Raw genomic sequence first — 13,024 nt, forward strand, 5'->3', positions numbered from 1 at the left:
GGACTGNGTTAAGGCAATGTACGCCTGTAACGGCCTGTCAAGTATGACTTGAACCATCTACATGACATTTCATCAACACCATAGGCTTTAAGTTTACTGAGCATGATGTCATGATTTAGGGTGTCAAAGGCCCTGGATAGGTCGCAGAAGATAACACCAGTTTGTTATTTTTGTTGATAGACTCAATCCAGTCCTCTGTAACAAAATGCAGGGCTGTCTCACAAGAATGACGCTTTCTGAAGCCTGACTGGCATTGTGAGAGCAGTTGGTGTTGGTTAAAGTAGGTGTATAGCTGGTTGTGAACCGCCCGTTCGAGTATTTTGGAAATTCCCGGCAGGATGGACACTGTGCGATAATTACTCGGCATAGTCCTGTCCCCTTTTTTGTGGATTGGCATGACTTTTGCCATCTTCCACTTAGTCGGAAACTCTCCTGAGCTTAAGGACTTGTTGAAAAGGTTAGTGAGCGATGGAGCAAGGACCTGTGCACCTGCTTTAAGGAGTCTGTTATCAATAACATAAATCTGTGGACTTTGCAAAAGTGCTAGGGTTATGGCTGCAGTCAAACCTGAAGTGGAACAAACAGATCAGCGAGTCAACTAAGAAGGCCAGCAAACGTTTGTTCATGCTGCGAAAGTTGAGAGCTTTCTGCCTCCCTGTAGCGGACTTAGTAACTGTATACTGTGGTTCTATTAGACCTGTCTTAGAGTATTGCGCACCGGTATGGCACCACAGTCTAACCCACCAACAGGCAGCAACCATCGAACAAGTACAAAAACGTGCCTGTTTTACCATCCTGGGAAAGCACTATACTGACTATGCCTCAGCTCTACAACAGTGTGGTCTTGAGACACTGGAGAACAGGAGAGTCAACCTGTGCCGTAAGTTTGCAGTCAGCATGGAGAAGTCAGAGAGAACTGCTGACCTGCTACCTCCAACCCGGGGACAGTCAACCCGACGTGAACTCAGAAACTCTACAAGACGGACTCTGCCTATCACACGTACAACAAGATGTTACAACAGCCCTTTACCGTCCCTCTTAAGACTGTTGAATGAATTGAAATGATGTTACTCTTGAACTTGTAAATGTCTCTAATATATTTTGTGAAACTTGTATATGGAATGTAAATGTAATTTTGATATTTAAGATGCAAATGTGAGCAAAATTTGAATCTCGTTATGCTAAATGTGTTTAATATGTTGACTGTGCAGTCGTTAATGTTTTTAAAAGAAATGATGCACATCTCTGAACGCAATTCAGCTTCTGCTGCAATGTTCGTGATTTTAGCAATAAACCATTTTTGATTGATTGATTGATTGATTGATACTGTCTAGGCCGGTGGCCTTTTTCACGTTCAGCATTGATAGTTGATCGGTGACAGACTCTACTGTAAGTGGTGTGAAGCTGAAAGTGCTGTCTACTTTGTTTATGAACTGAGTAGGTGAGTAGGGCGATACAGCCCCTGAGAAAGTACTACACAAGTCCTGTATGACTTGGTGAAAGAAATCTTTGAACGTTTCTGCCAGCCCTTTACTATCTGAGATGCTCTGACCTTCGTGCTCCAAGTAAGTAACAGTGTTTGTAGTCTTGTTGGGTAGTAGTGTACGTATGGCCTTCCAAACACCAGCCTTCCCCCCCTCAGACCCCTGTATTACTGACTGAGCTGCATGGTCTTTTTTCGCCTGGCGGCATAAGTAATTCACCCTGTTTTTCATTCCCTTGTAGTCGGACAAGTCGCTTGCTCTACCGGAGCGTTTCGCTTTCTTGTACATTTTGTCTCTTAGAACAATGAGGTGGCGAAGGTCGCTAGTGAGCCATGGTGCAGGTGTACCTCTCATTTTGCATTTTTTCAATGGGGCATGTGTGTTAGCTACACCGGTAACCAGCTCTTCCCAGACCTCAACCTGTTCGTCTATAGTTGGAAAAATTTCGATGATGTGCCATGGTATTTGGGCAAGATCTTCACGATACTTTTCTTCGTTAAAAGATTTGTAAACTCTTCTACATGTGACGTTAGGTTGATGTCTGGGATTTTTGTTTCTGTGGAAAGCAAAAGTCATAACATGATCACTGAAGCCCCCCTCGTAAGTCCCCTGGTTGTGTAGACGTGTTGTCTCATTTGTTCAATGAAGGTTGCGCTTGAATAAATGCAAAGAAATCTACTTTTAGCATATTTGGTACATTTGTGTGACGACATTTTAGTTTTCCATTGCAAAATCCTAAAGCTTCTCAAAGGTTAGAAGTCTGTAGCGGCCCCGTCTCGGAGCAATTAATGTCGCGCTTGATTGAATGCAAAAAAATCTACTTTTGGCATATTTGGTACATTTGTGTGACGAAATTTTAGTTTGGAGTTGCAAAATCTTAAAGCTATTCAAATGTTAAAAGGTGGTTGAAGTCTGTAGCGACCCGCGTGTTGGTTCAATAAAGGTTTGCCTTTATTAAATGCAAAATAAATCTCCTTTTTGTGTTTTTGGTACTTTTTGTGTGAAGGAATCCTCGTTTACCATTGCAAAATCTTAAAGCTACATGTATCCTTCTATTCATGACGTCACTAATTCTGGGGTCTTTTCTACAGGACTACCCAAGTACACACATTTCGGTGAGGTGGCAGATGATGTGGACCTGTGTGGGGAGGTGGGCCTGCTGACCAGGAACGTCAAGTTCGTCAGCGAGATGGAAGACGGTTGCTATGGCAACAATTACTGTCAGTTCTTCAACTACGATACCTACGGAGGGCATCTAAAGGTACAGTCTTAGTACTACTAGTAATCTCTTCATGGCGTCGTGTGGCGTAATGGTAAAGCCTTGGTCACAACCCGCCATACGTGCTTCTGCGTGCTGTCTACGTGCAAAAACGTGGGCAAATGTAGGGCATCCGTGCGCGTTGAGTACCGCCTCTGTACGGAATCCTACGGATTTGGGAGCACGCAGACACGCCGTAGAACATTAAGTGCATGTAAAACTTTTTCTAAGTGCGATCTGCGGATTCACCACCCGTGCGTGCGAGTACGAGCGATGCGCGTGCCCCTTACGTACCGTGCGGAAGAAACACGTGTGAGTACGGCCTCCTTACGGTAAAGTTGCAATCGCAAAGAGATCGTAGGTTGTAAGCACGTACAACTCACTGACCATTTGCGCAACGTACGATGCACGCAACCGCTCACGGCCAGACGTGGCGTGCAGACCACACTCTTACACCTTGCTAAACCGTGCGAGTGACGTGCGTCGACCCAACTTTTTCCCCACGTTTTCAGAAAAACGTAGCAGACGTGGCCTCCCAAAAAACGTACGGACAGAAAGCACGTACGGCGGGTTGTGACCGGGGCTTAAGGCATTTAGCCCGGAACACATGGGTCCTGGGTTCGATTCCACCTACATGCCCCGACGTTATGACCATGAGAACAACACTTTACACAACTTTCCTCACTTCAATCAGGTGAACATGACTACCTAGCTTCGGTTAGAGACATCCCTTCGATAGGACGTTAAATGGAGGTAATGCCCGGAAGACCAATACCCCACGTACGTTAAAGAACCCACAACACCTTTCAATAAAGAGTTGGGGCATGTCCCGGTATGCGATAGACCAAGTTCTACATCAGTGTAGCAGAATCATTCAGCAAGTCAGTGTTGGCTGCCTTGCACAAATTCAAGTGTCAAACTACCATGTAACAGAGATTGAGGAATTTTAGACGTTAAAACGATAATAAAAGAAATTCAAAGAAATGCAGGCCCACCTGCTCACGCAGCAGAAGCAGCAGTTGACCCGGAGACGTGGCCCCAGACATGAGAACATTCTGGCGGCTAGAAACCGCATGAACTGTTAAAGTATCAAGTAGTAAATGGACTGATATGTTAGTATTCTAATCTATGTTGTTTCTAGTACCCTTATACTTATTTTTATGTACTTACATTAGGTTTAAATGTGTGTCTTGTTTGTGTGCTTATGATAGTTTTGTGTACATGTGTGGGCCACAACACAATCCCCCGCTGCCTGTGGCCTACGAGTATTGTATTTGTTTGCAATCCTAAATCAAATCAAATCAAATCAAATCAAATCAAATCAAATCAAATCAAATCAAATCAAATCAAATCAAATCAAATCAATAAATAAACATAAGGTATATAACATATATTTTCTAGGTTTTGGCTGGATTCAAGAATGTCCACCTAAGCGGGGCGGAGTTCACGCGGATGGGACGACAGAAACTGGGCACTTACCCTGTCCACTTCCACCTGGCCGGAGACGTGGACGAGGCCGGAGGCTACAGCCGCCCTGCGTACGTCCGAGAACTTTCCATCCACCACTGCTTCTCCCGCTGTGTGACCATCCATGGGACTCACGGACTGCTGGTCGGTTACACTTAATAATTATCAATTAATTGATTAATAATAACGATCTTTATTGTACATTTTTGCCACACTGGGCTAAGTACAGGTCACAATAAAACATGATGAACAGATATATACAAAATAAAACTAGCTATCATTAGATAAATTCAACTTCTCGCTTTTTAGAATTATCAGCTATAGAAGAGATAAAGGAACAGATATGTTTTTCGATGGAAGGTTTGTCAAGTCGCATTAGGAATATGAACTTTTCTACAGTGCTCAAGTGTATGAAGCAAGGAAATAGGTTTAACCTATACAGTCCATTTCTGTCTTTATTATACAATCTACATTCTATAACATTCTAGTCAAATTACAACATTTACATAATTTTACACTAGCTTGGAGTCCAGCCTTGTTAGCCTTGGTCCCCAGATCCGGAGTAGCGTATCTTGGAGGCTACACATGTATACTTACACTTTATTTGGGCATCAATGTGATCTTGATGTGAATTTGGCAAAGCAACTTCAAAGAAAGGGAAATGACGTGTCTACAGATAGAAGGATGAGAAAAGGAGACTTCATTTAAATATGAATAGTAAAATGGACATGCGGAACACACACGAAGTCCAAGGATGCTAAACACTGATATTCTATCATCATTTGCCTTCCTATGAAGGGTATGATTTCCGTTTGAGCTTGGTATTTACCATTTACCTTGGAAGGATTATATTATATGAAAGAATCTTTGATTAGCAATATATAACCCATCACACCGATAATTCTCTGGAGACATAGACACATATTAAGATTTCTCGTATTTAAGAACATCAGTGTTTTGTAATATGCCGATCTTATAATACAATTAGTGTTTGGATGATAATTTCTATAGGTTCAGGACAATGTTGGGTACGACACGCTTGGCCACTGCTACTTCCTGGAGGATGGGAACGAGCAGCGGAACGTTCTGGACCATAACTTGGGTCTGGTGACGCGGCCGGGCACATTACTCCCTTCTGATCGGGACGAAAACATGTGCCTCCGCATGACGGACACCGTGTTTGGGGACTACACGCCTGAACCAAATAAGGAGTGCAAGTAAGTGCCAGGGCCAAGATCGTTGTACGATTGCAAGCTAAACCGAGTTGTTGTGGAAAAGGCTGTCTGAGATTCTTATGAAACAAGCTTGAACTGCAATTTCAAACACAAGAAATTTAATATATGGTCTACTTGTTCGCACATGGTCTACCTGTACCCAAATTTTCGACTGTACAACTCCAGTCTTTAAGCGACGGTCACAACTCGCCGTACGTGCTTCTGCGTGCTGTCTACGTGCAAAAACGTGGGCAATCGTACGGCATCCGTACGTGGTGAGTACCACCTCCGTACGGAATCCTACGGATTTGGGAGCACGCAGACACGCCGTAGAACTTTAAGTGCATGTAATACTTTTTCTACGTGCGGTCTGCGGATTTACCACCCGTGTGTGCGAGTACGTGCGACGCGCGTGCCCCGTACAGCCTATGAGCGTGCAACGTACGGACTCCGTGAGTCTAACTTCACTATTCTCACGTGCAATTGCTGTACGAACAGCGCACAAAGCACGTGCGTGCCACGCACGGTGCTTGCGTCATCCGTGCTTACTCCTCACTTCCCAGTTGACCTGCTCAATGACCACGCAGAACAGACGTGCACCATACCAGGTGCTCCGCACGTGCAACGCACCTGATTTCTACCGTATATAAAGACGACTTGACGGGCGACTGCCAACTCGTCTCCAAGATGCCCAGGAAGGCTCAGAAGAAGACTACCAGACAAGATCCAAAGAAACGGGCCGCGGAAGACACCAGGGCAGCTAGTGATGATGGACCTAACAGGAGGTGCACGCACTTACAACGTGCGAGTGAGTAAGGAAACCGTGCGTACGCCGCACGTGTAGGTACAGCCTGTAGGCGGCAACGTAGCAATCGCACAGAGATCGTGCGTTGTAAGCACGTACAGCTCACTTACCACTTGCGCAACGTACGATGCACGAAACCGCTGACGGCCAGGCGTGTCGTGCAGACCACGTACGTACACCTTGCGCAACCGTGCGAGTGACGTACTCCCTCGGTCGGCCACCCTACGTTTGCAGACCACGACAAAAACGTACGAACAAAAAGCACGCACGGCGAGTTGTGACCGTCGCTTTATCAAGGAATGAGCAATGCACCGCTTCCACGACGTCACGCAGAAAACACACGTGAGTCCTTGAGCAGTGGGTCATAGGTTGCAGAAAGTTTGTGGCGCCTCCCGCCTGAGATTCTTGTTGGCGCTCACTGCTGTCTCAGCCTGCTAGCGCTACTTTCTCAGCCTGCTAGCGAACTGTACGACAAAGATAAGTATGACCTAGCCGCTAGATCCCTCACTCAGTTCGTGTGTCCTACGACTGGTGCAAACAATTTCAATTGACTGAAATTCTTAAAATGATAGTTAGACAGTGTTACAACTAGGAAAACTCAGAGGGCAATATTATATCTGTTCACTCAGGGGTGTGTCCACTTTTTGGATCGCTCATCCAAACAACGTGCTGACCAACAACTCTGCTGCTGGCTCTGCCGTAAGGAACCTACTTATTTGAAGACTTTTTTTGTTACCATGGAAGTTCTTCTGTATTGGTAGTTACATAGTCAGTGTTAAAACTTTGTTCCAACACAAAAGATTGTTCTTACTTAGAGCAGTCACTCTGGTCTTCTTCAGTAGACTGACCCAGTGGCTTCTTAGAAGTGTGACCTCAACATTTGGTCAAAGGTATCTGGTAGACGATGTCAGCCCCCGTCCCGGATAAGTGATAGCCTCTTTCACCCCTCTCATTAAGAAGTCGGGTTTGGTTACTAATATTTTGTTGTTACTTTGCTGCAATGATTATCAAGTCTTTACCCACAATGCATCACATTGCCTGCACTTCATATGTGTAGTGTTTAATTCATGCAAATTTTATCACCTGTAACTGCCCCTAGCTACAACATTCTGTGTCCACAGGAGGTTGGCATCTGGTACATCTTCCACGACGCGCCGACAGGGCCGTCTGAAGGGTCCCTGCCCTGGAAACAAGCGGAGAGGACACCGTTAGGAGGGTTCTACAACAACAGAGTACACTCCAACCCAAAAGTAAGCTCGATGTCATAGTGTCAGGAAAGCTTTTCGTGTTTTGAAGCTCGGCAGTTCTTATCTTCTATGTGGACCACGTGGGGCGTATCCAATTTTTTCCTCTAGGGAACGTGTTCTTAAACTCTCGTGTTCTTAAACTCTCATATTATTCAAACAATACCAAATCAATGAAGCGCTAATGCTGAGGTCACGTTTCCAAACCGGGGCCCGGCCGGGTAGTCATTTGGAACGAAAAATATAGTATAAAACGCAACAAAGCACAGAAAGGTTGAAAAATATCAACAATGGAACTATTTACGTATATTCTTGACGAAAATTGGTGATTTTTCGTTAATTGAAACAGGCCGGCCGGGCCCCGGCTTGGAAATGTGACCCTAGCATTAGCAGGCTTCGCTCCAAAGGCCAAAAACACGTGGCCACAGTTATCATTTATGTTCCTATAACTCAACTTTGCTTGTATAAAAATGACTTGTTGACTCAATAATTTTGATTACCTGACAGATCACATTATTCTATCGTCCTACATGTTTTTTGTGACGCCTTAGGGGCGGGGGCATTTTCATTTTTTTGTACCTCTTGTTTCAGCGTGGACTGATGATAGACGACCGCGTGAAGGTCACCCCAGCGTCAGCAGAAGCTCCACAGGAGTATTTGGCTTTGGGACAAGGACAAGGGTGATCTCTGTACTTCACATCTAGAGGAAATTTCCGATCGCGAATTCATAGGATAAAAGTGTTTGGTCACCTACACAAATAGAACTTAATCACCATGACCTGTACATAGCTTGTAAGCGCATAAATGTACAATAAACTAGAAAGGTAATATTTGCAAAGCAAACGCATAATGGTTACCTTCGCATATGGTCTACTCGGTTAATTCTTGCTCAACACACATTCATATATATGGTCAGACAGGAGTCTAAATCCCTCCTGCTATAAAATTGCAACATGATGTAGCCCAACACTAGTTTCCATGGTAACAGACAGTCTGGTTCCGGTCATTGACCTTTTCAGTTTTGAGGAGAGGAAATAGAGCAAAAACAATATGTTTTTCTTCGTCGAATGTAAACATAATTGACTGGCACTGAAACTCTCCCTTTAGGTACTATCCCCACCAGAACGCCGACCTTGACCAGCCGCGTGAGCCCGCCATGATTGTCGGACTGATTGCCTACAAGAACCAGGTCGGCGCCTGGATCAGGGGCGGGGACATCTGGCACGATAAATGCGCGTATGTAGTGCTACCTGTTGATTCACAACACTGTTTCTGGTCCACTGTTGTGGAGCAATGACGCCCCCATGCGGTATTGCAGGGAACGACATATGCTACTTCCTTCATTTGTAAATCAAAAACCACTACAGAAGCTGTAGCCTCTACCAGGCTTGAGGGCGCGGCTGGAAATAATAGAAATTGGCCAAATAGAGAGATAACACGCCGAGGGAGTTTAGCCATCCAGGTTACCGTTTGTGGGCCGGCAAACTATTGAAAAATATTACAAAATATCACAAACTCACTGTAGACATACTGCCAGATGTACCGCCATTTGTTGATGAGCAAGCTTGTTTCTGCTCCACTGTTCATTGTGGAACAATTACGCCCCCATGTGGTAGTGCGGGGAACGACAGCTGCTACTTCCTTGATTTGTAATTAAAAAACCACTACTTCAGAAACTTCACAAAATATTACAATCTCACTGTAGAATTACTGAAATATTTCTTTTTCCAATTATCCGATTTACATCAATGAGGAAATGTGTTTTTCAGCTTTGTTGACAACGGCGTCGCTATAACGATGGCAAGGTGAGTAACTGAAAAGTCCAGTATGTTAACAGGCTCCTTTACAGTTCACCTCATTTAAAGTAGCCTTTTCTATGGATCACATACGTGTGTGTGTGGTGTGTTTGTGTATGTGTTTGTACGTATGTGTGTGTTTGTGTGTGTGTGTGTGTACCTGTGTGTGTGTGTGTGTGTGTGTGTGCGTGTTTGTGTTCGTGTGTCTAAGTGTATTTAACATCTATGTTTCTTTTTTTCCATTTTCAAAGTTCTGGATTTTTCCCGAGAGACGTTGGCGCTACCCAGCAGATGTGGAACAGCATTTTGGTGGGAGAGAGCGCGAACGTCGGCACCAAGACGCCGGAGTCGGCATGGGGAGTGGGAGGAGTCACGCCCGTGGAGAGAAGCTTCCCGAGCAAAACGTAAGTACCAGGAAGCTTGTAGCGTCCTCCGTCATGGGGAGTATGAGGAGTCAAGGCCGTGGACAGAAGCTTCCCGAAGAAAACGTTAGTACCAAGAAGCTTGTAGCGTCCTCCGTCATGGGGAGTGGGAGGAGTCACGCCCGTGGAGAGAATCTTCCCGAGCAAAACTTAAGTACTAGAAGCTTGTAGCGCCCTCCGTCTGTTTCTGGGCTAGTTGAAGTAGAAGTAGAAATGTCGTGATGCTATGTTTCCCTGAATAAATTTTAAGTTTTGACCACGAAATATATGTCAGGGCAGTGATAGAAATTGTAAGACCAAGAACCTCAAACCACCCATGAGCTGTGACGGAGGGCGCCACAAACTGCTTCAACTGCTTGTGTCACGTGTCCATTAAGTCATGTACCGGAAGGAGGGGCTTGATTTCTAACTTGATAATGACCGGACAATAGGAAGTTGCATGAGTCTTATTATTTTCAATAATGGGTCGGAAGTATAAAATTATGCATTCTTGAAGGTATTTTGAACCACACAGTTTTTGTTTTTCTTTCCATAGAACCTTCCCCATGCGAGGAATTGACATTTACGACGGCCCGACCATATATAAAAGCTGCACGTTAAAGAAGTACGCCGCAGCTCCCGAGCACGACCGCTATAGTAGCGCCATCGGCTTCCGTCTCACAAACGACTGGCACATGACTCCGAAAAACAACGTTACGGACTTGAAGTTTGAAGATGTGAGCACACAAGTTTTCTACTGATTACTTTAAAAAAGTATTGTTCTAGGTGGTTTAGTCGTGGGTTTGTGGGTTGAGCTCTGTCCTAATCGCTTCAGGTGCATGGACGGTGGGAGATGATTTTGACAGTTGATTGATAGGGGCCACGTGGAAAGGTTACTCAGTGGGAGTAAGTGGGTGGTATATGGAGGAATTCAGGAAGTAGCGTCTTGGCTATACGTCCTCGAAGGTCTGAAGGGAGTGGTGTAAACCCCGATTAAATTGCACCTTATAACCCCCCCCCACGCACACACACAGTTCCAATACATTCACGAAAACCTACAAATCTTGCTCAGAAGGCCTGTGAACTTGAAGGTCACGAAAAAATACTCCCGGAAATCCGTAATCTCCATTTAAAAAAAAACTTGTCTTATTTCTTACCACTTGCACTTTCTTAGGTAAAAACCCGCGTCTTCACTACTGGAGAAGACATTCCCTTCATGTCGACCGACAAGGATGGCGATAAGAACCAGATCTTTCACGACTTGGACGGGACCGTGACCGGCTACCCCGACACGTACGTGGTCAGACAGGACAACCACCTGGTCAGGCACCCGGGCTGTGTGGACAAACCGGACTGGCGAGCAAGTATCTGCAGCGGGGAGTTTGCTCAGGTGAGGGAGGATGCTATCATGCGGTTATGTAAGACGTACTTTTTTAAAAATCATTATTTTACACATTTCCTTGCGCTATGAGCCTACCTGGGTTCATAATGACATTGGAGAGTAAAACGATCAACATCGTTGCGCCGAAAAAAGGTTGGAAAACTGCCACCTCCTCTGCGCTAGTCGGGATCGCAGCCATTCTTTTTAGGAGCCTTTTACCTCGCGCTGAGCTGAGTCGCCGAAAAAGCGAAATAGCGACGCTAATATGTTGAAAGTTATTGAAAATAACAATCCAAAGGAGAAAATTTCAATTATTTATGTTTACATTTATGGCGCAAAAATTTATATGATATGTATGTACTTTAAATGTGATTGGCTGGTAAATGTCCCTCCAATAACAGCAGGGTTAGTGTGTCTGATTGGTTGACGACTGACCGGTGCCAACGCCACAGAAGGAAGGATAGCGGGCTTATCATCATGGTGTACGTTTGTGTTAAACGTTGATTCCTTCCAGTAGAATTCGAAGGAAAATGGCTCTAGGGATAAAGTAACAGATCACATCACTTCAAGGAAATTCCATCACGTGAAATTTTGCCACAATTACAAGTAAGACTATATTGCACTTAAAGAATAATTAAATTGATACATTATAATGAAAGTTCATCTGTGTTGGTAGTAATCATAGTAAAACATTGAACTTTATTCCAACACAACACAAGAGCGATCAAATTTTCGACGACCACTGTCGTCTTCATCAGGATAATAAATGACCAATCACTTCACAACGTGATCTCGCGAGAGATACGGTTTACAAACACGTGACCTTATTCTCACGAGACTTAACTGCCAGTAAACCGTAACTCTCGCGAGATCATGTTGTGAAGTGATTGGTCATTAATTATCCTGATGAAGACGACAGTGGTCGTCGAAAATTTGATCGCTCTGTAACCCTTGTGTTGGAATAAAGTTCAATGTTTTACTATAAATTGATACATGTTTATTCTTCTTGTGATCCATGCGCAAACAGGTTCTTCTTGCAGCAGACCCCCCGACGCCCCGAGTCATGACCATAGTCCGAGATGAGTACCCGGATCACCCCATGACCATGCAAGGTGCGAAAACTCGCCAAGAAGTTGCAAGGATTGTTCTATTAAAAAGCAGCATTGTGTTTAAATGTTGAACAGAGAAACTACTAGTTCCAACAGACACACAACAGTAGTCTAGTTACAAGTCTACAGATACGGATATGCCCGATACAAGTCTAGTTGCTAATTACATATATACAATTACAGCGGAGCTAACTAATGTGTGTTCACTAATGCTTCGGCCCCAATTGAAAAAAGGGGCCCTGTCGGGTAGTTCCAGGGCTGTTTATGGCACTTTCGGGCGTGGCCCCTACGTGGCCCCTCGGGACACCCTGCGGCTACGGGGCTATTTAGGGGCCCGTCCGGGACTCGAGAAGAATCTAATTCTGACTTAAATTCGACCCGGGCCCCGCTGACAAAAAGACGCCATGACCTCACCGTGAGAAGACCGACAGGTACCCCTCCGGTTGCCGGCAGTCCACCGGGACATTTGTTACGTCACAGACCAGATGAACAGAATAAAGGTGTGAATTCTGCATTACGTATAGGTCAGTACATCGTCAGAGAAGCTGCCGGGTACCTGCCGGGTGCCTGCCGGAGACCGACCAAAGAGGGTGAGAACATTAAAAAAATGCTACTGAAGGAAACTTTTAATTGTGACCACGACAGCCGATGCCCGCCCGACTCCTGAGCCCGACCGGGGCGGGCAGGGGCTACATCACCGACGGGCAACGGCGCAATTGGGACCGAAGCTTCAGCTGGGATCCGGGTCTAGACTGATGTCAAACTAGCGGGCTTACTCCTAACCGCTCTCATCAGCCACTACTATTGGCTAATGTTAATGAACATGTAAATGTTGTAAACTGTCTACTCCTCGATACGTCATAGG

The 13,024-nt window shown here is 45.0% G+C and overlaps 1 protein-coding gene across 1 annotated transcript in view; it reads left to right on the top strand.

The window, feature by feature from the left end:
- LOC109472407 (transmembrane protein 2-like) overlaps positions 1-13,024 on the top strand; it is a 34,633-nt gene that overhangs the window by 13,113 nt on the left and 8,496 nt on the right. Inside the window, exons 10-21 of the mRNA XM_019772176.1 lie at positions 2,576-2,745; positions 4,144-4,353; positions 5,221-5,426; positions 6,858-6,927; positions 7,350-7,478; positions 8,064-8,152; positions 8,580-8,708; positions 9,242-9,277; positions 9,520-9,672; positions 10,226-10,406; positions 10,844-11,059; positions 12,078-12,162. Of these exons, the coding sequence (XP_019627735.1) occupies positions 2,576-2,745; positions 4,144-4,353; positions 5,221-5,426; positions 6,858-6,927; positions 7,350-7,478; positions 8,064-8,152; positions 8,580-8,708; positions 9,242-9,277; positions 9,520-9,672; positions 10,226-10,406; positions 10,844-11,059; positions 12,078-12,162 (1,674 nt within the window). The remainder of the gene's footprint in view (positions 1-2,575; positions 2,746-4,143; positions 4,354-5,220; positions 5,427-6,857; positions 6,928-7,349; positions 7,479-8,063; positions 8,153-8,579; positions 8,709-9,241; positions 9,278-9,519; positions 9,673-10,225; positions 10,407-10,843; positions 11,060-12,077; positions 12,163-13,024) is intronic.

The sequence above is a fragment of the Branchiostoma belcheri genome, unplaced genomic scaffold, assembly GCF_001625305.1.
Source record: "Branchiostoma belcheri isolate BF01 breed outbred unplaced genomic scaffold, Haploidv18h27 scaffold272, whole genome shotgun sequence".
Lineage (NCBI taxonomy): Eukaryota > Metazoa > Chordata > Leptocardii > Amphioxiformes > Branchiostomatidae > Branchiostoma > Branchiostoma belcheri.